Raw genomic sequence first — 27,130 nt, 5'->3', positions numbered from 1 at the left:
AACAATTCATTATCTGCATTATGGCTGCATATTCACCTACAAATTTCCATTATTCATTGTGTCTGTCCTGTCAATGTGGAGACACTATGCACAGATTAAGATAAGGTCAACTTTTCCTCAAGTAAAGAAAATTCCTACCCCCTCAACTATGTTAACCAAATATCAATTCTCAGTCTTGTTCATACTACTAGGAAACATTTGACAAGTTCATAACTCCCTGCTCATTGATGTGGTTTATAACTTGCCTTAAAGGACTCTTGATTTTTTTTATACATCTTTATGCATGACTGCTTTTCCTTTCCTCTCAAAATTTCCGCCCAATTTTTTGACATTGGAGTTTCTCAGAGTTCGATGTTTTCTTTCTTCTGTTTGGGGATTAAATTTCAGAAATCTCATACTTTGTTTCTCTAAGTATTTGGTCTTTCTATGTCAATTCTCAAATTTAATTCTCTTAGATATTCCTTCTAGATACAGCTATATATTTTCAACCATCAACTTTATTTCTGTATTTGAGTGTCTAATTCAATATCAATATTTCAAGATTAAAATCCTTATCCTGTCCACTGACCAAATATTCCCCACCTGGCTTACATGATGGGAATTCCATATTCTCAGATTCTAGTTGTTACCCTTCATCTCTATTGTCAAAAATGGGGCCAGTGCAATCCAGTCAAACCTAGAACATTGTCCTTTGCACACAAGTCTCCAGACACTTCCTATTTCACAAATAGTCTTCACAGTGTTGTATAAAGCATTGATAAATTGAATCTAAGCTCTTTATTTCTTCTTGGGATAGACATTCTACTGCTTTTTCTATCACTCCACAAGTTTCATACTGGCTGCCTTTTTGTATTAAAATAGGCCAAGAATGTCACACGGTAAGGTCGTTGTTAGACTGATCTCTTTGATCAGAGTGTCTTCTCCACATATGTCTATATAGCCAAAGATTTTCATTCTCTGATCAAGCCTTACCTCATTCTTTTAAAATGCAATCTCTTAGGGGGAGGAAAAAAGATGACAGAGGAGTAGGGGACCTTTATTCAGCTGGTCCTCTGAATCAAGCTGGGTATCTACAAGACCATTCTGAACACCCATGAAATCAGCCAGAGACATAGGAAAATACATCTGGATCTCTACAAATGAACAACTCCAGCATTGACTATTGAGGTATGAAGAGAGGAGCCATAAATCTGCACACAGAAATATGAAGATAAACAGGAGGTGGAGGGAGCCACCGTACTCAGGTGCTGGTAGTAGCCTCCTGAACTGCAGAGTGGGCCAGATTCACCTACCAGCACCCACAAGAAAGCAGACTTCGACTGGGAGCACACAAACCACACTGAAACAGGGAGCTCAGGAGCATGTGCAGGAACTGGGAGCAGCTGGCAGTGTTAGAAGCACAAAGGGCAGAGATGTGCTGGCCCTGGGAGCAAGGACTGGGAGAACAGCTGTGGGGTGCACAACACTGGACACTCCAGGGTTTTTAGCAGCACTGACAGAAACAGAGTTAATGTGGCCAGGAGAGCTCAGTGAAGAGCAGACTGTGAGCTCTCTGTTCTGAGACAGAGGCTTGGATATGGTCACTCCTGCTCTGACCCTCAGAAGAGTCACAGAAAGCTGCCTGGAAAAGCTGCCAGAGAAAAAAAGCCCAGAAAAACTAGTTCACACTGTGCCCATCCCTCACCCCCACATGGGACCGGGCAACTCTACCCAAACAGGGATGCTAGAGTATCAGTGTGACAGGCCCCTCCCCCAGAAGGCAGGCAGAAAAAAACAAGAAGCCCACATCCCTAAGGCCCCTATAAAACAAGTGGACCTTGCTTGGGTCCTGGTGAATAATTTGGGCTATGTACATCCCCACAACCAAACTTCATTAGAATGACAAGGAGGAGGAAGCTCCAACAAAGGAAAGAAAGAGAGACTGTGGCCTCTGCCATAGAACTAATGGATATGGAAATAACCAAATCATCAGAAATGGAGTTCAGAGTAACAATGGTCAAGATGATGTCTGGGCTTGAAAAAAATATTAACAAAAATATTAACAAGAATATAGAAAATCTAAAGGTGGAAATGCGAGTGAATCTGGCAGAAATTAAGAATGCTATGAATCAAATGCAGTCTAAACTGGATGCTCTGACAGCCAGGGTAAATGAGGCAGAAGAACGAATTATTGAGTTGGAAGATGAGATGATAGAAAAGAAGAAAAATATGGAACGTGGCTTAAAAAACTCCAATTTCAATAATGTAGAATATGGGAGATTACTGACTCAATGAAACATTCCAATGTCAGAATTATCTGCATCTCCAAGGGGGTGGAGAAAGAGAGAGATCTAGAAGAGATATTTGGACAAATTATAGCTGAAAACTTCTGTAATCTGGTGAAGGAAACAAGCATTCATGCCCAAGAGGCAGAGAGGACACCTCCTAAGACCAATGAGAACAGACCAACACCACGTGACATAATAGTACAATATGACATTCTTAGATCCAAGGAAAAAATCTTGAAAGTGGCCAGGGGGAGGACAATCCTCATCTACTGAGAGGGAACATCAGAGTAATGTCAGACCTGTCTACAGAGACCTGGTAAGCCAGAAAAAACTGGCAAGTTATATTCAGAGCCCTAAGTGAGAAGAACATGCAGCCAAGGATCCTTTATACAGAAAGGCTGCTATTCAGAATGCATGGAGAGACAAGGACCTTCCAAGACTGGCAGAAACTGAACGAATATGTATTCACCAAGCCAGCCCTACAAGAAATATTAAGGTGGGTTCTAGAAAAGTAAAATGACCCCACAAGTGGTTCAGAACAGAAATTACAATCTATAGAAACAAAGGCTTAGCAGGCAACATGACATCATTAAAATCATATCTCTCAATAATCACTCTCAATGTGAATGCCCTAAATGCTCCCATAAAGCGCCAAAGGGTTGCATATTGGATAAAAAGACATGACCCAGCCATATGCTGTCTACAAGAAACACATTTTGAATCTAAAGATAAATCCAGACTGAAAGTGAAGGGATGTGAAACCATTTTTCATGCCAATGGACATCAAAAGAAAGCTGGGGTAGCAATTCTCATATCAGAAAGATTAGCTTTCAAGCTAAAGACTGTAGTTAGAAACACAGAAGAACACTATATTGTTCTAAAAGGCTGTATCCACCAAGAGGATCTAACAATTATAAATATCTATGCCCCCAAAAGGGGAGCATCTATCTTCCTCTCCAACTCCCCTGCTTGTGTTCCCTTTCTTGCTGAGTGTCTGTCTCTCTCTCTCAAATAAATAAATAAAATCTTTAAAGAAGAAGCCCACATCTGTAAGATCTCTATAAAACAAGGGCGTACGGCCTGGGTCCCAGTCAATAAATTGGGCTCTGGACAACCCCTCAATCTCTCCTCATCAGGATGACAAGAAGGAGAAGTCCCCCCCAGCAAAGAAAAGCCTCTGCCACAGAAATAATAGATATGGATGTAACCCAATTATCAGAAATGGAATTCAGAGCAACAATGGTCAAGATGATGAGTAGACTTGAAAAACTATTAATGTAAATGTTACTGAGAATATAGAATCCCTAAGGGCAGAAATGAGAGCGAATCTGACAGAAATTAAAAATTCTATGAGCCAAATGCAGTCAAAACTAGAGGCTCTGACAGCCACGGTCACCGAGGCAGAGGAACACATTAGCGAATTGGAAGATGGGTTAGTAGAAGAAAAAATGAAAATAGAAGCTGGTCATAAAAAAATCCACACCCATGAATGTAGATTACGGGAGATTACTGACTCTATGAAATGATCCAATGTCAGAATCATCGGCATCCCTGAGGGGGTAGAGAAAACAGAGGTCTAGAAGAGATATTTGAACAAATTGTAGCTGAAAACTTCCCTAATCTAGCAAGGGAAACAAATATTTGTGTCCAAGAGGCAGAGAGGACCCCATCCAAGCTCAACCATGACAAACCTATGCCACATCACATCATAGTGCAATTTGAAAATATTAGATGCAAGGATACAGTATTGAAAGCAGCGAGGGCAAAGAAATTTCTCATGTACAAAGGCAAAGGTATCAGAATTACGTCAGACCTGTCTACACAGACATGGAATGAGAGAAAAGGTGGGGGGGCATTTTTAAAACTATTTCAGAGAAAAACATGCAGCCAGGGATCCTTTATCCACCAAGGCTGTCATTGAGAATTGATGGAGAAATAAAGACCTTCCAGAATAGCCAGTCATTAACCAATTTCATAACCATGAAACCAGCCCTACAGGAGATATTAAGGGGGGTTCTATAAAGGTAAAAAGGCCCCAAGAGTGATACAGAGCAGAAAGTCACAACCGATAAAACAAAGACTTTACTGGCAACATGGCATCATTAAAATCATATCTCTCAATAATCAGTCTCAATGTAAATGTCCTAAATGCTCCCATAATGCACCACAGGGCTGCAGATTGGATAAAAAGGCACGTCCCATCCATTTGCTGTCTACAAGTGACTCATTTTGAACCCAAAGATGCATTCAGACTTAGAGTAAGGGGATGGAGTACCATCTTCCACGCAAATGGACCTCAAAAGAAAGCTGGAGTAGCAATTCTCATATCAGATAGACTGGATTTTAAACTAGAGGCCATAGAGAGAGATACAGAAGGGCACTATATTATTCTTAAAGGAAGTATTCAACAAGTGGATATGACAATTATTAATATATATGCCCCCAACAGGGGAGCAGCAAGATACACAAGCCAACTCTTAACCAAAATAAAGAGACATATAGATAAGAACACAGTAATAGTAGGGGACCTCAACACCCCACTATCAGAAATAGACAGAACACCCTGGCAAAAACTAAGCAAAGAATCAAAGGCTTTGAATGCCATACTCGACGAGTTGGACCTCATAGATATATATAGAACACTACACCCCAGAACCAAAGAATACTCATTCTTTTCTAATGCCCATGGAACATTCTCAAGAATAGATAATGTTCTGGGTCTCAACTGATACCAAACATTCTCAACTGATACTAAACATTCTCAAGAATAGATATTGTTCTGGGTCTCAACTGATACCAAAAGATTGAAATTATCCCATGCATATTCTCAGACCACAATGCTCTGAAATTGGAACTCAACCACATGGAAAAATATGGAAGAAACTCAAACACTTGGAGACTAAGAACCATCCTGCTCAAGAATGACTCGAAATAAAAAAAAAAAAACAATTTAAATAATTTATGGAGACCAATGAGAATGAAAACACAACGTCCAAAACCTATGGGATACTGCAAAGGCAGTCCTAAGGGGGAAATACATAGCCATCCAAGCCTCACAAAAGAATAGAAAAATCTAAAATGCAGTTTCTATATTCTCACCTCAAGAAGCTGGAACAGAAACAGAGGGACAGGCCTAACCGACTCACGAGGAAGCAGCAACCCTGTGGTGTTTTATGGGAGAATTCACGCCATAAATGTTGAGACTGCATACTGACAGATATGATTTTAATGATGCCATGTTGCCAGTAAAGTCTTTGTTTGTATCTGTTGTGACTTTCTGCTCTGTATCACTCTTGGGGCCTTTTTACCTTTACAGAGCCCCCCTTAATATCTCCTGTAGGGCTGGTTTCATGGTTACGAAATTGGTTAATGACTGGCGATTCTGGAACGTCTTTATTTCTCCATCAATTCTGAATGACAGCCTTGCTGGATAAAGGATCCTTGGCTGCATGTTTTTCTCTGAAAGAGCTTTAAAAATGCCCCCCCCAGCCTTTCTCTCATTCCAGGTCTCTGTAGACAGGTCTGACGTAATTCTGATACCTTTGCCTTGGTACGTGAGAAATTTCTTTGCCCTCGCCGCTTTAAATACTGTATCCTTGGATCTATTATTTGCGAATTGCACTATGACGTGACGTGGCGTAGGTTTGTTGTGGTTGAGCTTGGATGGGTCCTCTGTGCCTCTTGGACATGAATGCTTGTTTCCTTTGCTAGATTAGGGAAGTTTTCAGCTACAATTTGTTCAAATATCTCTTCTAGACCTCTGTTTTTCTCTACCCCGTCCGGGATGCTGATGGTTCTGACATTGGATCATTTCATAGAGTCAGTAATCTCCCATAATCTACATTCGTGGGCATGGATTTTTTTTAGGCCAGATTCTATTTTCATTTTTTTCTTCTACTAACCCTCCCTCCAATTCACTAATGCGTTCCTCTGCCTTGGTGACCCTGGCCATCAGAGCCTATAGTTTTGACAGCATTTGGCTCATAGAATTTTTAATTTCTGTCAGATTTGCTCCCATTTTTGCCCTTAGGGATTCTATATTTTCAGTAACATTTTCGTTAGTACTTTTTTCAAGTCTACTCATCATCTTGACCATTGTTGCTCTGAATTCCATTTCTGATAATTTGGATACCTCCATATCTATTACTTCTGTGGCAGAGGTCACAGACTCATTATCTTTTCTTTGCTGGGGTGGACTTCTCCTTCTCGTCATTCTATAGAGGAGAGATTGCGGAGTTGTCCAGAGCCCAAATTATTGACTGGGACCCAGGCCGTATGCCATTTTTTTAATAGAAATCTTATGGATGTGGGCTGCTTCTTTAAAGATTTTATTTATTTATTTGAGAGAGAGAGACAGACAGACAGTCAGCAAGAAAGTGAACCCAAGCAGGGGAGTGGGATAGGAAGAAGCAGTCTCCCAGCGGAGAAGCCCAATGAGGGACTCTTTTCCGGAACACTGTGATCATGCTCTAATCCGAAGACAGGCACTTAATGAGTGTGCCACTCAGGCGCCCCGGGTTGTGGCCTTCTTGATTTTTCAGCCTGCCTTCTGGGGGAGGGGCCTCCCACGCTGATACTCAGGAAACCCTGTTTGGGTAGATTCTCCATGTCCCCTGCAAGGGGGGATGGGGATGGGCACCCTGTGAGCTGGTATTTCTGGGCTTTTGTTCTCTGGTGGCTTTCCCTGGCAGTCTGATGTGCCTCTTCTGACAGGCAGAGCAGCAGCGGCCAAAATTCAGCCTCTGTCACAGAACAGAGGAATTGCGGCCCATTCTCCACTGATGTTCTGGCCACCTTAACTCTTCTTCTGTTGGTGCTACTCTACTCTGCAGCATCCCGGGCTGTGCGCCCCACACCTGGTGTCCCAGCCCTCACTTCCAGGGACAGCGCATCTCTTTCCTTTGTATTTCTATCCCCACCAGCTGCCAGTCGCCAGCCGCCCTGCGTGCGCTTCCGGAGCTCCTGGTCTCAGTCTGCTCTCTCGTGGGTGCCGTCCACGAGTCTGTCTGCTCCCCCAAGTAGGTGGCCCACAAGCCGCCAGGTGCCAGCTGCCAGCTGCCCTGCGCATGCTCCCAGAGCTCCCGGTCTCAGTCTGGATCCAGTGAGCACACCGGAGTTCCAGAGATCCGTGAGATGCTTGGTAGCACGTGCCCCCAACTCACAGTCTCAGTCTGCTGTCTCAAGGGTGTGGGTCCACAGTCTGCCCACTCCCCCATGTAGGTGGCTACCACTTCCCAGTGCCCAGACACGATGGCTCCCTCCCCCTTCCATTTATCTTCCGATATCTGTGTGCGGTTTCATGGCTCCCTGCTTCGTACCTCAATACTCACCACTGGAGATGTTCATTTGTAGAGATCCAGATGTATCTTCCTGCATCTCAGGCTGATTCCGTAGATGTTCCTGCTGGTCTGGTACCTATCCAGCTCAACTCAGGGGACTGGTTGAAAAAGGGGTCCCCTACTCCTCCGCCATCTTAACTCCTCTCCTCTGAATCAGTAATTTCTACTCCTGAAACTAGTATTGCACTGTATGTAACTAGCTGGAATTTAAATTAAAATGTGGAAAATAAAATAAAAACTTTAAAAAATAATCAGTTGGAAAATGCTTTCTTAGTTGTTGTTGCTGTTCTTGACTTTTCCTCACTCTATTAATAACTATGGTTATAATTTCCCTATGGACTTGGGTTCTATTATCATCCACTCCATATTCTGTTTTCTTTTGCTGCAGGTATTATCCCAATTTGATCTGGAAAAGTCTGCATCCACCTGATAGCAATGGCCCCAGTCTACTTCTGGAAGCTTAATCACTCCAGACTCCAGGGACCCCATCTCTGTGGGCATCTAATGGAAAATATACTCTTCTTGATATATTTTACACCATCTTTTCTCCATCATTTCATTTGCCTATTAATTTGGGCCATTTCTTCTGGAAATAAACAGAAGTAGTCAGAAATATTGTCTTTTCATCATTACTGCAGAAGTTGAATACATATTGAGAAACTACATTATTTCATCAAGGTATTATTCATTTTCTACTTCCCAGTTTTTTATCCATGAAGGAAAAAAACGAGTTTTCTCACCTGTCATGAGGTTTATATAACCAATAATTTTAACCTGTTTGTGAGAAAAACATCAAGACAGGTGTTTGATTAAAGTGATTCAATCATTCCCTTGGTTATTGTGCTGTGTAATTTTGTCAATATAATAAGCAAACAAAGTAACTTCGCTCAGAAAGTGTATACTGATTTTTATTAATTTAATTAGTTTAGAAGACACATAATTTTGCTTGGAGCTATTAAAAAAAACTCCTCATCGAAGAGATTCATTTACTTTGTTTTTCAGCATTGAGCTCTGTTACTTAATATAAGTAGAAAAAGAAGTAGCTCTTTAAAAGTAGGAGCCACCCAGAAAAGACTTTACTGATGTGTGTGTAAGGAGACTTCATATGGATCAAATTTAAATGCTCTCAAAAGCTGGTGTGTCAGAAAAACTCATCTCATTACTGCCGCTTTATTATTTTGGAAATTGAAACTCAAATTTGCATTTAGCTTCCCCAATTTATTTTTATTTATTTTTTATAACTTTTATTTAGTTATATTAGTTACCTTCCCCAATTTAAAACAGTTCACCTATGTCAGAACATGAACAGATCTCAGGTCTTCTTCAATCCCATTACTCATCAGAACACAGGTTATGCTTAGCTTTATTAACTTTATAAACTTGATTTGTGAATCTTTTGAGTGAAATATTGAGACATGGAGGAGAAAGCTATGGACCTAGGGTATACTTATTTAGTCAAATCATATACTTGGGTAATATAGTCAGAAGGAAGTAAATGATCCCTAGTGAATGAGCAAGTTCAGAGATACTGTTCTGCTCAAGGCATATACCAGGAACACCTTGTCTAAGCTGGTACCTCCTCAAATGTCATATGTTTGAATAAAATAAGAGTGGGCATACTGTCCTGAAACTGCTCAATTGCATAGTTACTCCACATTCATTGCAACTATGCTACTTTGGCATTTGATAGTCTTGGAATACACAGGGAGTTGAAGCAAGAACCCTTATACTCCTTTACTCTATCCTCATTTCTCTTGGGAAGTTCCTCTTCAAACTTCACTCTCTCCTGTCAACAGGAAGAGGTGATATTAAGGTCCATTTATTTAAGGTGCAGGAAAATTATTGTACAATTATTTTTGTTACTGACAAATGAGAAATTCCACAAGTTGTCCATTTGTTCCTCACTTAATGTGTGGGTTTAAAACACATATTTGGAAGGAGGACAACTTTATAAATACATAATTCAATATACTTTAAAAATAATTAAAAATAATACTTGCAAAATTTGCAAATTATATCTATTAATTAATGATGTATGTATATGCATGGAAGGGAATTGCCTTTTTTTGTGTGTTAACTACCAAGCCTTTGTTAAATGCACCAACCAACTTGGCTAACAGTTTGAATAAGAAATATTTTATATATTTGCATTGATATATATAAATATAGCAATAATACATTTAGGATTATACATCCAGAAGTTTGTCTTCTATGTACTCAATCCTAAATTGTTTGCAATTAAAAACATTGATTTAATAAGTGATGAGCACTGAGTGTTATACTGAACTGATAAATCATTGAACATTATATCAAAAGCCAATGATGTACTATACCTTGGCTAATTGAATTTATTTATGTATTTATTTATTTTTATGATTTTATTTATTTATTTGACAGAGAGAGAGAGACTAAGAGAGAGCACAAGCAGGGGAACAGCAAAGGGAGAGGGAGAAGCAGGCTCTCCACTGAGGAGGGAGCCTGATGTGGGGCTCGATCTCAGGACCCTGGAAACATGACCTGAGCCAAAGGCAGATGCTTAAGCTACTGAGCCACCCAGGTGCCCCTTGGTTAATTGAATTTAAATAAAAAAATAAGTTTTTAATAAAGATAAACAATAACTATATAAAATTATATTATCTTTCCCTCCTTTTTTAGAGGCTTAAAAATGTGACTATTAGAGATGAGGAATTAGAATATTATTTTCTCATTTGCTAGATGATACTAGACTATAGGTTTTGAGGGATCTGCAATACAGCAGTAGTCAGATTTTTATATTGACTGCAAGCAAGTTAATCTGGGGGATACATATCCTATTGCTGATTCAAACCAAAAATACATTTTGTTTTTCTCTTTAAGAAGAAGCTACAAGTCTTGTTTGTGTCTTTGTGTAGTTGGAACTCTTTTAATACAAACCAATAACCAACATTTTACTTCTTGCTTTATTAAATTCTATTAATAATAAAAAGACAGCACAAAATTTAGTTTTGAATTACTATATATTTCTTTTTTATTATTGTTGTATTTTTATTTGCATATTTATGTTATACTCTTGCTTTTCACCTGTTTTCAAGCGATAATAATGATGTTCTTTTTTATTTATTTTTATTTATTTTTAAATAATATTTTTATTATATTCTGTTAGTCACCATGCAGTACATCCCTGGTTTTTGATGTAAAGTTCGATGATTCATTAGTTGCATATAACATACAGTGCACCATGCAATACGTGCCCTCCTTACTACCCATCACCAGCCTATCCCATTCCCCCACTTCCCTCCCATCTGAAGCCCTCAGTTTGTTTTCTCAGAGTCCATATATTTCTAAAACATCATTAAAATATATATCAAACTATGCATAAGGTAAGAGAAAATAAAATAACAAACATTTGCGTCCCCAATAACTTGTTTTATGAAATCTTCATAAATCTGGGATTTGGGGTTTTAATAAGTGGGCTATCTTATTGGATTAATAATGCCAAAGAAAATAGTTTCATCTTTTTTCACTGAATTTTATAATTAATTTGAAATGTAGAATCCAATTCACAGTACACAAAAGTATTCCAATTGTTTATGTAACATATTCATATGTATCACAATATTAAAGGAATATTATTAATCTAGAAATTTTGAGTATATATTCATTAATAAAGTTATATCACTTATTAATATTTTTATTTTAAAAATTAACATATTACTTGGGGCGCCTGGGTGGCACAGCAGTTGAGCGTCTGCCTTCGGCTCAGGGCGCGATCCCGGCGTTGTGGGATCGAGCCCCACATCGGGCTCCTCCTCTATGAGCCTGCCTCTTCCTCTCCCACTCCCCCTGCTTGTGTTCCCTCTCTCGCTGGCTGTCTCTGTCTCTGTCACTGTCAAATAAATAAATAAAATCTTAAAAAAAAATAAAAATAAAAATTAACATATTACAGGTATAGCTTATATTCAATTTTCATTTCACTTTATTCTTACTGCTTCCCTACCCTATTCCATTTTTCTTTTTAAAAAATTTTTTTGTAAGTAAATTCTATACCCAATGTGGGACTGGAACCCATGACCGCAAGATCAAGAGTCACATGCTCAACAACTGAGCCAGCGAACTGACCCTGTTCCATATTCTTTGGAAGTATTTCTTAATGGATACTGTGTATTCATTCTTGTAACTGATTTATACAATTCATATAAGTGTGTAGCCATAAATAATATACTGTGTTTTTCTGAATGTTTAAACTAACATGATTGGAATTACATTCTATGTAATAGATTGCAGCATGCATTTTTAATTAAAATTTTCCTTATTTATGTATGTAGAGCTATCACATTTGCTTTCACATCTACCATGTTTGATTCTGAGATAAAATGCAGTATATCATACAGCATCCCAATGATGGGAATTTGGAGTTTAAACATACTAGAACAAACATCCTTAATTATGTCATTTTTTTAAAGAAGTATATATTTTTTAGAAGTAACATAACTGCATCAAAACTTGAACATTTTAACTGATTATATGTTTCCAAATGACAATTCAGAATACATAGACTTCGTATACATAAAACAGCAGTAAATGAGAATTTCATCTCTTCACATCTTTGTTACAAATTTAGAAGTCAGACTTACATGCACTGTATGTTCTAAGACAATGAACACACAAAAAAACACATCTTGTTATGGCTTTAATTTGCATTTCCATAACTAGTAAGTTTGAAGATATTTTCGAATTGGCAATTGATTATTATTTTTTATTTATGAACTGCTTCATTTCAGACAAATTGCCCATATTTTTCTTTTACGTTAATTTGTTTTTTATAATTACTTCATCAGTGATAGTATATTTTTGTCATTTACATTGCAAATATTTATTTTTCATCATTTGACATTGTGTGTTGATACCATTAAGTAATTTTATTAATGATACAATGAAATATTTCAATTAATTGTTATTTATAATATTTGGGAAGAAAATTATCTTCAAAATTTGTCACAAACCCAAGGTCCTATATTTCTTATCAGTAATGATAACATTCATTGCACATTTCCACAGTTGTAGAGCATATTATTTAGGTGCTTTATCATGAATATGGTGTAATTAAAGAGAGATGAATAGAAGAGACAATCAGTAAGTTGATTTTGAAATAACTCTATTGTTGCCTGTATTTTTTTTTATGTTTTTTTACTATATGATGTTAGTCACCATACAGTACATCCGTGGTTTTTGATGTAAATTTGATGACTCATTAGTTGAGTATGACACCCAGTGTACCATGCAATACGTGCCCTCCTTACTACCCATCACCAGCCTATCCCATTCCCCCAATGCCCTCCTCTCTAAAGCCCTCAGGTTGTTTCTCAGAGTCCATAGTCTCTCATGCTTCATTCCCCCTTCTGATTACCCCCCCTTTCTTTATCCCTTTCTTCCCCTACTGATCATCCTAGTTCTTATGTTCCATAGATGAGAGAAATCATATGATAATTGTCTTTCTCTGCTTGACTTATTTCACTTAGCATTATCTCCTCCAGTGCGGTCCATGTTGCAGCAAACATTGAGAATTCATTCTTTCTGATAGCTGAGTAATATTCCATTGTATATATGGACCACAGCTTCTTAATCCAGTCATCTGTTGAAGGGCATCTCGGCTCCTGCCACGATTTAGCTATTGTGGACAGAGCTGTTATGAACATTGGGGTGCATATGGCCCTTCTCTTCACTACGTCTGTATCTTTGGGGTAAACACCCAGTAGTGCAATGCCTGGGTCATAGGGTAGTTCAATTTTCAACATTTGAAGGGACCTCCACACTGTTTTCCAGAGTGGCTGTACCAACTTGCATTCCCACCAACAATGTAGGAGGGATCCCCTTTCTCCACAACCTCTCCAACAATTGTTGTTTCTTGACTTGTCTTTTTTTGCCATTCTAACTGGTGTAAGGTGGTATCTCAGTGTGGTTTTGCCTTGAATTTCCCTTATGGCTAAAGATTTTGAACATTTTTTCATGTGTCTGTTAGCCATTTGTATGTCTTCATTGGAAAAGTGTCTGTTCATATCTTCTGCCATTTTTTGATTTGTTTATTTGTTTCTCCTGTACAGTATGAGAAGTTCTTTGTAGATCTTGGATACCAGTCCTTTATCTGTAGTGTCCTTTGCAAATATCTTCTCCCATTCTGTGGGCTGCCTCTTAGTTTTTTTGACTGTTTCCTTGGCTGTGCAGAAGCTTTTTATCTTCATGAAGTCCCACAAATTCATTTTATCTTTCTTTTCTCTTGCCTTTGGACATGTGTCATGAAAATGTTTGGTGTGGCTGATGTCGTAGAGGTTGCTGCCTATGTTCTCCTTTCAGATTTTGATGGATCCCTGTTTCACATTGAGGTCTTTCATCCATTTGGAGTTTATCTTTGTGTATGGTGTGAGAGAGTGGTCAAGTCATTCTTTTGCATGTAGCTGTCCAATGTTCCCAGCACCATTTATTGAAGAGACTGTCTTTTTTCCACCAGATGTTTTTTCCTGCTTTATCAAATATTAGTTGCCCAAAGAGCCTGTAATTAAAAAGAAAATACATTGTGGATTATAATATTTTGAAGTCATATAGAGAGAATGTAACACAGAGATGACTTTGTTGTGGACAAGCATATATGTTTTAAACATTCAGACAGTACCACTAAGAAAAACAAAGATATGAGAATAATTTATTAACATATAGAAAACAACTCTTTATTTTTGTAAATTATGTTAGTCAAAATTATATCCCATCAAGGGAAGTTAATACAATACAAAGATTAGGAACACTAATCTTGGAGACTGACTGCCTGGATTTTAGTGCTTGCTCAGGCTCTAGATTTTTGAGTGATTGTGGACAAATTAATTGGCCTTGCTCAGCCTTAGTTTCTTCTTCTATAGAGTGAGAATAATAGTAGCACATTTTACTCCATTGTTTCATTATTAATGTTAACTTAATGTATTTACTGTGCAGAAACAGAAACGGGCACAGAGAATGTGCTATAGCAGTTTGTGTTCTTTAATGTGTTACTATTGCCATGGATTATGCATTTGTACAAAATAAACATTCCTCTTTTCCAAATCAGAACTATTAATAATGAGTTTTAAAATCAAATACCATATTCTTTTTAACTTAAACAGTAAATCCCAATTTCAAGTGGCTTACCATCAAAGTTATTTACCATAAAGCTAGGGAGGGATGGCTCTGTCCAGGAGGTGTAACTGTTATAATTCCAAACTTTTGTATTAAACAAGTTACCCAGAAACATATAAAAAGGCAAATTTCTAGTTTTACCATACAAATCCTCAATTAGTAATTTTGCCTTTGGACCTAAAAATCCATATTTTCAACAAGCACCCTAACTGGCTTGCTAAAAATGAAACCAAAACCCAAGACAAACTTCTGATTTCATAGTTTGAGGAGTACTTCAGAGTAAATACACAAAACTAATGAAACACTTTTATAAGTTATAACTGAACTATTAAAATCTTATGTGCATTTCTCTCAGAATATTCCCAGATATTAAAAATCTATCTACTAGGATTTACAAAATGGCAGTGGTGTAGGAGGACCCTAGGCTCATCTCATCCCACAAACACAACAAGATAACTATCAAATCATCTTACATAGCCCAGAAATAAGCCTGAAGACTGTCAAAACTCCACAATTAAAGGGAGAGAAGAGGCCATGTTGAAGAAGGTAGGAAGTGTAGACTCACGGTTTGGGGGGGAAAGGCTTGCAGGTACTGTTTAGGTGTGGGAGCTGTGGTCACAGAGAAGGGCAAGACAGAGAGATGCATGCAGGGGAATGCACAAGGAGAATATTTCCCCAAAGCCATTGGCTTAGAATATAAGGGAGTCTTAGTTTTTTATGCCTTCTTGCAACCAGATTAAATACGGGAATTTTAAAGATCAGTGGCCTTGGCAGAGGTAGAGCCCAGAGCCCTGGCACTACCCTACTCCTGAAAGAAGGCTGACAAACAACCCTAGAACATGGAAAAAGTGATCTGAAGAATGCCTGGCATACAGGGGGAAGATTATTCACCCTTCTCTGAGTGCATCCCTGAGAGGAAGCTTTCAAGGAGACACATATCCAAGAACAAAGGAGTTGGCTGGCACCATTTCCCTCCCCTATCCCTCAGCCAAAGCACACAGACACCTGCAGGAAGTAGACTGGCACTGACAGCGTCTGCCTAACTTGCTTTCACCAAGTCCCAGATCCCTGCCTTCCGGAAGGATTGACCTTCTCAGTCAATATTCCCTCAGTTCCAATGGGTGGGCCTTTCCCCCAGAAGACCAGGGCAAGCCCCTACTCACAACACATCTCCTGACCTGAAAATTAGGTTGGGCTTCAGATCTGGTGGAGTGGTGTCAGGTCTTATTCACAAGTAGACCAGAGAACACCTAGTTAAAACTCATCACATTCATACCAGGGACCAAACACGTCCCACAACATGAAAGAACAGCATTTGCAGACAATGGTCTGAATGATAAGCAGCCACAACACAACAGCACAGTGCACACAGCATACACCTAGAATGCCAGTCCCTGAACACTTCAGGACTTCTTCATAAGGCCATTACTTTCAGGAATAGGAAATCCAAATGGCTTTTCTAATGCACAGCAGGAGACACTAAGATAAAATGCAAAGATGGAAGTATTTATCCCAAATTAAAAAACAAGATAAGGTGATAGCCAGAGATCTAAGTAAAAGAGATATACAAGCAAACATGCTTAATGGAGAATTTAAATTAACAATCATAAGGATACTCCCTGGGTTTGAGAAAAGAATAGAAGGATTAGGGAGACCATTACTGCATAGATAAAAGAGTTAATAACAAGACTCAATCAGTGATGAAGAATGCAATAAAGGAGACTGGAAACAGGCTTCATGCAATAAGCAGCAGGCTGGAGGGAGCAGAGGGGCAAAGTAGTGACCTAGAAGACAAAATAATGGAAAATAATAAAGCTGAACAAAGGAGAGAAAGAAGAATTATGCACCATGAAAATAGACCGAGGGAACTCAATGACTCCATCAAATGTAAAAGCTTTGATATTATAGGGGTTCCAGAAGAAGAGAGAGAAAAGGGGGCAGAAAAGTTATTTAAATAAATAATAGCTAATACATTCTTAATCTGGGGAAGGAAACAACCATCCAGATCCAAGAGGCATAGAGAACTCCCGTCAAAATCAACAAAAGCAGGTCAACACCAAGACATATTGTAATTAAATTTGCATAATATAGTGATAAAGAAAAAAATCCTAAAAACAGGAAGACAAAAGAAGTCCTTAACTTACAAGGGAAGACCCATAGGCTAGCTGGAGATTTCCCAACAGAAACTTGACCAGCCAGGAGAAAGTGGCATGATATATTCAAAACATTGAATGGGAACAATCTGCAGCCAAGAATATTCTATCCAGCAAGACTATCATAGAGAAGAGAAGGAGAGATAAAGAGTTCCCCAAACAAAAGCTAAAGGAGTTCCTGACCACTAAACCATCTCTGCAAGAAATATTAAAGAGAAGTGGAAAAGAGAGACCAAAGGTTAAAAAATAAATAAATAAATAAACCAAACAAACAAACAAAAAACAAAAACAAAACAAACAAAAAAACAAAAAAACAAGAAAGGATCAGAGGAAATCTCCAAAAACAATGACAAAACAAGTAATAAAATGGCAATCAATATATATCTATCAGTAATTACTTTGAAAGTAAATGGACTAAATGCTCCAATCAAAAGACATAGAGTGTCAGAAAGGATCAAAAAACAAGACCCATCTACATACTGCCTACAGGAAATTCATTTCAGACCTAAAGTCAACTGCAGATTGAAAGTGAGGGGATGGAGAAACACGTATCATGCAAATGGATGTCAAAAGAAAGGCAGAATAGCAGTACTTAGACAAACAAGACTTTTTTTTGAGAAATAATTCAAGGGCATACACAGCACAGTAGATTTGCAGTATAGGCATAAAAGTTAATTAAGGTGAAAGTACACTCTCTAGAGGTGAATGCAGGTGAGTTCAAGGGAGAGCTGCCTTTTTCTGGTTCTTTTCTTCTTCTTCTTTTTTTTTTTCCTGCTTTGGTATTAGGGTAATACTGGCCTTACAGAATGATTCTGAATGTGTCCCTCTATTCCATTATTTGTAGGATTTATTCCATTATTTGTAGGATTTTTATAGGATTGCATTAATTATTATTATTTTTTTATGTGTGGTAGAATTCACCAAAGAACCCTCGGTCTTGGGCTTTTGTGTGCTGGGAGGTTTTTTATTCTTAATTCAGTTTTAGTTCTTGTTATCAGTCTACAAGATTTCCTTTTTCTTGGATTCAAGATTCATGATTCAATCTTGGTATCCAGATCATTTTTAGGAATTATGTGGGTTTTTTCCTAAGTTATCTGATTTCTTAGTATATAATTATTTATAATAAACTGTTATCACACTATGTATTTCTGTGGTATCTGTTGTATTGTTTTCTCTTCCATTTATCATTTTGGTTTTGAGTCTTCTCTTTTTTAAATTCCTTTTCCTTATTTAATGTAATTAAAGAATTGTCAATTTCTTTTTTCTTTTTTTTAACTGGTCATACTTTCAATGTAATGTTATCGTTTATTCTGCTCTCTTTTTTATTTCTGATTTTTCTTTGTTGTTTCCTCATTCGACTAAATTTCAGTAAGTTTATTATTTCTCTAGTTCCTTGTGGTGTAATACTAAATTGTTTATTTGACCTTTTTTCTCTTAATACAAGAATTTATACCATAAAAAAGAAAAATAGAGTACTATATTATCTAATAATTCCACTACTAGGTATTTACCAAAAGAGAATGAAAACACTAATTTAAAAAGATAAATGCACTCCTATGTTTATTTCAGCATTATTTACATTAGCCAAAATATAGAAGCAACCCAAGTGTTCATGGACAGATGAATGGATAAAGAAAGGATCTTTGAGGGGGGATCTAGAGAGTGCCATTTTATATGCAATAAATCAGTCAGAGAAGGACAAATGACATATGATTTCACTTATATGTAGAATTTAATAAAAAAGAAAACAAACAGAAAAAAGAGACAAACAAAAAAACCCTGACTCTTAAATATAGAGAACAATGTGATGGTTACCAAAGAGGGGGTGGGTGCAGGGATGGGTGAAATAGGTGAAGGTGATTAAGAGTACACTTACCTTCATGAGCACTGGAGTCATGTATAGAATTGTTGAATCACTATATTGTACACCTGAAACTAGTAGAACACTAATTATACTGGACTTTTTAAAAACAGGCTTTGAGGGTATTTTAGAGCATTTGAGTTTTCTTCCAATCAAAATGGGTAACTTGAATGATTTTTAAGTAGAGGATTGACATGATCTAATTGGGGTTTAGTAAGACCACTCTAGTTTCTGAGTAAAAAAAAATGATTGGAAAAGACAAAAATTTGGAGTTAGCAAATTCTAAATGAGCCTGTTGAAAAAATCCAGGACACAGAGAGAGTAGTAAACATATTTTAATGTGAAACATGTGAATGAATTTAAAGGATATTCAGAAGACACAAGCAATAGTAAATGAAATTTGGTTCATATTGATTGTGAAGTTTCAGTGGTATAGCCAGGAGGAGTTAAAAATACAGAGTTGGTTTTGTGGGACAGAGGAATAATTGAGAGCTTTAGATGTGGGAATTTTCAGCATACAGATGGTTATTGAATTTATGACCTTACTGTGTGCTAAGGAAGCTTATGAATAAAGTGGCATTTTTTCTTAAAAAAAACCACAATAACAAAACTATGGAAAAATTCCAGATGTCCATTGACAGAGGAATGGATTAAAAAATGTGATAAAGAGTACACTGTGTGTGTGTGTGTGTGCATAGAAATATTACTCAGCCATCAGAAAGGATAAAATCCTACCATTTACATTGATGTGGATGGAACTGGAGGTTATTATGCTGAGTGTAATAAGTCAATCAGAGAAAGAAAATAATCATACATTTTCACTCATATGAGGAATATAAGAACCAGTGCAGAGGATTATAGGAGAAGGGAGGGAAAAAGGGATAGGAAGAAATCAGAGAGGGAGACAAATCATGAGAGACTCTGATCTATGGTAAAGAAACAGAGTTTCTGGAGGTGGTTGGGGGGATGGGGTAACTGGGTGATGGGCATTAAGGATGGCAGGTAATGTAATGAAAATTAGGTGTTATATGCAACTAATGAATAACGGAACTCTACATCTGAAACTAATGATGTAGTATATGTTGGCTAATTGAATTTAAATTTTAAAAAAATCTACTACCACCTCATTTACTTAGGGAGCATAGAAGTTATCTAATTTATTCCTTACCTGGGGGATATAACTCCTACATCATTGTATTAATACAACATTGTGTTCATTTTTCTTTGTATCATTTTTAATTACACATTTTCTTAAACAATCAGAACACAGATTTCCTTGCCCAATGGACAATCTCACAGAAGTGACAGAGTTCCTGCTCATGGGGTTTTCTGACATCTGTGAGCTACAGATACTTCATGCTGGGCTGTTTCTGCTGATTTATGTGACAAGACTGGTGTGGAACCTTCTCATCATGATAATCATTACTTTTGATCAGTATCTTCACCGGCCCATGTACTTCTTTCTGAAGAACTTCTCCTTTTTGGATTTGTGCTACATCTCAGTCACTGTGCCTAAGTCAATCCACAGCTCCCTGACTCACAGCAACTCCATCTCTTACCTTGGCTGCGTGGCTCAAGTCTATTTTTTCTTTGCTTTGGCATCTGCTGAGCTGGCCTTTCTCACTGTCATGTCCTATGACCGCTATGTTGCCATTTGCCACCCCCTCCAATATGAAGCCATTATGAGATCAGAAAAATGCCACCACATAGCAGCTATCACCTGGCTAAGTTGCTTTATTTATGCAGCAGTCCACACTGGCAACATATTTGGGGAGCCCATTTCAAGATACAACATAATCCACTAGTTCTTCTGTGACATCCCTCACATTTTGGCACTGGTTTCCCATGAGGTTTTCTTTGTTGAGTTTGTGACCCTGGTTCTGAGCTCCTGCTTTGTCCTGGGATGCTTTATTCTTATGATCATCTCTTACATCCAGATCTTCTCAACTGTGCTCAAAATCCCTTCAGTGGAGAGTAGGGCAAAAGCCTTTTCCACCTGCTCCCCACAGCTGATTGTTATCATGCTCTTCCTCACTACAGGGCTCTTTGCTGCCTTAGGACCAATTGTGAAGACTTCATCCATTCAAGATTTGGTGATAGCTGTGGCATACACAGTTTTGCCTCCCTTCCTGAATCCCATCATATATAGTCTTAGAAACAGGGAGATTAAAGGAGCAATTTGGAGAATATTTGGGAAGATAAATTCTCTGCAAAAGTAGCGCACTTAGATTTGCTGATGTAAGATCTGTTACAAAAGACCAGGAGAGCATAAATACCTTATGGGAAAAAAAGATATTAGAAAAACTGTTGAGTGGCAGAATATTTCCAGCCCTATTTAGAAATAAATACAAGTGATTCTTCAAAAAATAGGGGAAGAAAGGGATAAAGAAAGGGGGGATAATCAGAAGGGGGAATGAAGCATGAGAGACTATGGACTCTGAGAAACAAACTGAGGGCTTCAGGGGGGAGGGGGGGAATGGGATAGGCTGGTGATAGGCAGTAAGGAGGGCACGTATTGCATGGTGCACTGGGTGTTACATGCAACTAAAGAATCATCGAACTTTACATCAGAAACCAGGGGTGTACTGTATGGTGACTAACATAATACAATAAAAAACATTAAAATAAAAAAATAAAATATCTCTTGATATGAAATATCGCAAAATTGTATAACTACAACCTTCTTGCTGTTCCATGCCTTCATTTATTTATTTTTTACTTAAATTCAATTATCCAAGGTATACTACATCACTAGATTTTGATATAATGTTCAATGATTCATTAGTTGAATATAACACCCAGTGCTCATCATATCATGCACTCTCTTTAATTCCCATCACCCAGTTACCTCATCTCCCTGCCCACCTCCCCTCCAGCAACCCTCAGTTTCTTTCCTGTAGTTAAGAGTCTCATGGATTGTCTCCCTCCCTGAATTCTTCCCATTCAGTTTTCCCTCCCTTTCCCTATTGTCCTTTACACTATTCCTTAAGTTCAACATATGAGTGAAATCATATGATAATTGTGTTTCTCTGATTGACTTATTTCACTTAGCATAATACCATCCAGTTGCATTGATGTTGATGTAAATGGTAGATATTCATCCTTTCTGATGGCTATTACTCCACTGTATATATGAACCACATCTTCTTCATTCATTCATCTGTTGACAGACGTCTCAGCTCCTTCCACAGTTTAGGTATTGCAGACATTGCTGCTATGAACATTGGTGTGAATTGCCCCTTCTTTTCACTACATCTGTATATTTGGGGTTAATACTCAGTAGTGAAATGGCTGGGTCATAAGGCAGCTCTATTTTTAACTTCCTGAGGAATCTCCACACTGTTTTAAAGAGTGGCTGTATCAGCTTGCATTCCCAATAACAGTGTAAGAGGGTTTCCCTTTCTCCGCATTCTTGCCAACATTTGTTGTTTCCTGTTTTGTTAATTTTAGCCATTAACTGGAGTGAGGTAGTATCTCATTGTGGTTTTGATTTGTGTTTCCCTGATGGCAAGTGATGTGGAGCATTTTTTTAAGTGTCTGTTGGTCATTTGTAAATCTTCTTTGGAGATGTGTCTGTTCATGCTTCTGCCCATTTCTTGACTGGATTATTTGTATTTTGGGTGTTGAGTTTGAGAAATTCTTTATAGAGCTTGGATATTAGCCCTTTATCTGATATGTCATTTGCAAATATATCCTCCCATTCCATGTGATGCCTCTTAGTTTTGTTGGCTGTTTCCTTTGCTGTGTAGAAGCTTTTTATCTTAATGAAGTCCCAAAAATTCATTGTTGCTTTTGTTTCCCTTTCTTTTAGAGACATGTCTTTCAAAAAGTTGCTGTGTCCAAGGTCAAACAGGTTGCTGCCTGTGTTCTCCTGTAGAATTTTGATGGATTCCTGTCCCCAGTTGTGATCTTTCAGCCATTTGGAGTTTATTTTTTGTATGGTATAATAGAATGGCCCAGTTTCATTATTATGCATGTGGCTGTCCAATTTTCCCACCACCATTTATTGAGGCTGTCTTTTTTCCATAGGATATTCTTTCCTAATTTGTTGAGGTTTCATTAAATAGAGTTAAGTGTCCATTTCTGGGTTCTCTAAAATCAAGAATACCCAATTTGGAAAGAAGAATCTTTTATGAGTGATGTTAAGAAAACAATATCCACATGCATAAAATGAAATTGAAACTTTATCTCAGAGTTCCAATTCAAGAAGAGATGTAGGAAGACTCTGAACTCATTTCCTCCAGGGAATACAACAAATTACACCTATTAATGGAATCATTTCTCCTGAAGAAGAACTGAAGGATGACTGAACAGCTATTGAACAGTAAAACATTGAAGAACAGAAGAACAGAAGAGATATGGAGACATGATAACAAAGGAAAATTCCACTCCCAAAAATTTGAATAGCAGTGTGGAGGGAAAAGTACTGAGGGACAAGGAACAGATACTGTCCTTAGGTATAGAAAAATATCCATGGGTTAAAAAGCAACTACCATATAAAACAGACAATAGTAGAAGTGGTGGAAAAGCTTCAGGATAGCACTCCAGGTCAGAGGGACTGGAGAACAACACAGTTTACATTCTAATCTCACCTTAAAAGCCTAGGATAGAGCACAGTCCAGACACCATAATGGGCAGCTCAGGTCATCTCAGTCAGTTTGTGACTTCAGGAAACCCAGTGTCCACATGCCCACACAAGTTCTAGATGTACTGGGGTACAGGATAACAAAACAAAACAAACAAACAAATAGTTTAAAAGGGCTGAGGAGGGACACCTGGGTGGCTCAGTCAGTTAACCATCTGCCTTCAGGGCAGATAATGATCCCAGGGACCTAGGATTGATTCCTGCATTGGGCTTCTTGCTCAGGAGGTAGCCTGCTTCTCCCTCTGCCTGTAGCTCCCTCTGCTTGTTCTCTGTCTGCCTCTCTCTCTCAAATAAATTAAAATCTTCAAAAAAGGGGGCTAAGGTATTTTGATTGGGATAGCATTGAAAGTGTAGATTGCTCTGGGTAGCATGGACATTTTAACTATGTTAATTCTTCTGATTCCATGAGCATGGAATATTTTTCCATCTTTTTGTGTCTTATTCAATGTCTTTCAAGAGTGATTTGTTGTTTCTAGAATATAGATCCTTTGTGTCTCTGGTTAAGTTAATTCCAAGGTAATGTATGATTTTGGTGCTATTGTAAATGGGATGGATTCCCTAATTTCTCTTTCTTCAGTCTCAGTGTTTGTGTATAGGAATGCAACTGAATTCTGAGCATTGATTTTGTGTCACGCCACATTACTGAATTGCTCTATAACTTCTAATAGTTTGGGAGTGGATTCTTTTGGGTTTTCCATATTTCCATATCATGTCATCTGCGAAGAGAAACAGTTTGACATCTTCTTTGCTGATTTGGGTACATTTTATCCCTTTTTGTTGTCTGATGGCTGTTGCAAGGAATTCTAGTACTACATTGAATAACAATGGTGAGAGTGGGCATCCTTGTCATGTTCCTGATCTTAAGGGAAAGGCTTTCAGCTTTTCCCCATCGAGAATGATATTTGCTGTAGGCTTTTCATAGATGGTTTTTATGAGATTGAGGAATGTACCCTCTATCCCTACACTCTGAAGGGTTTTAATCAGGAAAAGATGCTGTATTTTGTCAAATGCCTTTCTGCATCTATTGAGAGAATCATATGTTTTTGGCTTTTTTCTTCTGGATAAAATCTATGACACTGATAGAGTTGTGAATGTTGAACCACTCTTGCATCCCGGGGATGAATCCCACTTGGTCATGATGGATAATCCTTTTAATGTACTGTTGGATTCTATTAGCAAGGATCTTGTTGAGAATTTTGGCATCCATATTCATTAGGGAAATTGGTCTGTAATTCTCCTTTTTGATGGGGTCTTTGCCTAGTTTGGGGATCAAGGTAATATTGGGCTCATTGAATTAGTTTGGTAACTTTCCTTCTGTTTCTAATTTTTCAAAGAACTGGAACAAATAGCCCTTAAATTTGTATGGAACCAGAAAAGGCCCCGAAACACCAAGGAATTGTTGAAAAGGAAAAACGAAGCTGGAGGCATCACAATGCCAGATTTCAAGCTGTACTACAAAGCTGTGATCACAAAGAGAGCATGGTACTGGTACAAAAACAGACACATAGATCAATGGAACAGAATAGAGAACCCAGAAGTGGACCCTCGGCTCTTTGGACAACTAATCTTTGACAAAGCAGGAAAAAAACATCCAGTGGAAAAAAAAAAGTCTTTTCAATAAATGGTGCTGGGAAAATTGGACAGCTGCATGCAGAAGAATGCAACTTGACCACTCTCTCACACCATACACAAACTTAAACTCCAAATGGATTAAAGGCTTTGGTGTGAGACAGGAATCCATCAAAATCCTAGAGGAGAACATAGGCAGCAACCTCTTTGACATCAGCCACAGCAACCTTTTTCATGATACATCTCCAAAGGCAAGAGAAACAAAGCAAAAATGATCTTGTGTGACTTCATCAGGATAAAAAGCTTCTGCACAGCCAAGAAAACAGTCAAAAAAACTAAGAGGCAGCGCACGGAATGGGAGAAGATATGTGCAAATGACACTACAGATAAAAGTCAGGTATCCAAGATCTACAAAGAACTTCTCAAACTCAATACACGAGAAACAAATAAACAAATCAAGAAATGGGCAGAAGATATGAACAGACACTTTTACAATGAAGACATACAAATACCTAACAGACATGAAAAAATGTTCAAAATCGTTAGCCATCAGGGAAATACAAATCAAAACCACATTGAAATTCCACCTTATGCCAGTTAGAATGACAAAAATTGACAATGCAGGAAACAACAATTGTTGGAGAGGATGTGGAGAAAGGGGATCCCTCCTACCTTGTTTTTGGGAATGCAAGTTGGTACAGCCACTTTGGAAAGTATTGTGGAGGTCCCTTTAAAAGTTAAAAAAAAAATTTGCTATCCTATGATCCCAATTGCACTACTGGGTATTTACCCCAAAGACACAGACGTAGTGAAGAGAAGGGCCATATGCACCCCAATGTTCATAGGAGTATTTTCCTCAATAGCTAAATTGTGGCAGGAGCCGAGATGCCCTTCAACAGATGACTGGATTAAGAAAATGTGGTCCATATATACAATGGGATATTACTCAGGCATCAAAAAGATCAATTTCTCAACCTTAGGTGCAACATGGACGCACTGGAGGAGATAATGCTAAGTGAAATAAGTCAAGCAGAAAAAGACTATTATCATATGGTTTCACTCATTTATGGAACAAGAGGTAGGAAGATCAGTAGGAGAAGAAGGGGAAGAAGAAAGGAGAGTTAAATAGGAGGGGGAATGAACCATGAGAGACTATGGACTCTGGGAAACAAACTGAGGGGAGGGATGTGGGGAAATGGGATCGGCTGGTGATGGGTATTAAGGGGGGCAGGTATTGCATGGTGCACTGGATGTTATACAGAAGTAATGAATCATGGAACTTTACATGAAAAACTAAGGTTGTACTGTATGGTGACTAACATAATATAATAAAAATATTATTATAAAAAATGAGATAATATAAATACCTAATCTATAGTCAAGAATACTATGGTGTACTCTTAAAAATTTGCTGAGTGGTTGATCTCATGATAGGTGTTCCTACCACAATTAAATAAATTTACCAAGAACCACCACCACAACAACAAACATAATTTCTGCTTCAAAGAGTTAAATAGGTTTGAATTAGTTAATACACATAGCATCATTAAAACAGTGACTGGTATATAATGTAAATAAATAAACAACTAAATAAAATATTCTGTAATAAGCAGTGTATTTTTGAAAAACAATGCAACCTTCTCCACTTACTCCGTGCTGGTTTGTTCCTAAATTTGGTAAAAATTTCTTGTTATTTTTTAAGATTTTCTTTATTTTTTTTTGACAGAGAGAGAGAGGGAAAGAGAGCAAAAGCAGGTGGAGCAGCAGGTATTGGGAGAGGGAGAAGCAGACTCCCCACTGAGCAGAGGGCCCAACATGGGGCTTGATCCCAGGACCCTGGGATCATGACCTGAGGCAAAGGTAGATGCTTAACTGACTGAGCCACCCAGGTCTCCCAATTTGGTAATAATTTCAATCACAGTCCTTCATGTCCTTTGGTGTAGGAACACTGAGGGCATGCTTTTGTGGGTTAAAAATTATTTCTCTGGCCAAGGGCTGGTTAAATAATGAACACAAACACATGAACATATTTTGAAGTTTGTACATTTTTTAAATATTTTTTATTATATTGTGTTAGTCACCATAGAGTATATCCCTGGTTTTTTATGTAAAGTTCAATATTTCATTAGTTGCATATAACACCCAGTGCACCATGC

The 27,130-nt window shown here is 37.9% G+C and overlaps 1 protein-coding gene across 1 annotated transcript; it reads left to right on the top strand.

Annotated features, from left to right (window-relative positions):
- Nucleotides 1-20,043: 20,043 nt before the first annotated feature.
- Nucleotides 20,044-20,979, top strand: LOC100466627 (olfactory receptor 14I1). The gene is given in 1 exon segment (XM_002930913.1): nucleotides 20,044-20,979. A coding segment is annotated over 1 exon segment (936 nt).
- Nucleotides 20,980-27,130: the final 6,151 nt, after the last annotated feature.

Source organism: Ailuropoda melanoleuca, chromosome 3 (assembly GCF_002007445.2).
Source record: "Ailuropoda melanoleuca isolate Jingjing chromosome 3, ASM200744v2, whole genome shotgun sequence".
NCBI classification, from domain to species: Eukaryota; Metazoa; Chordata; class Mammalia; order Carnivora; family Ursidae; genus Ailuropoda; species Ailuropoda melanoleuca.
This window is presented reverse-complemented; position numbering and strand designations above follow the sequence as displayed.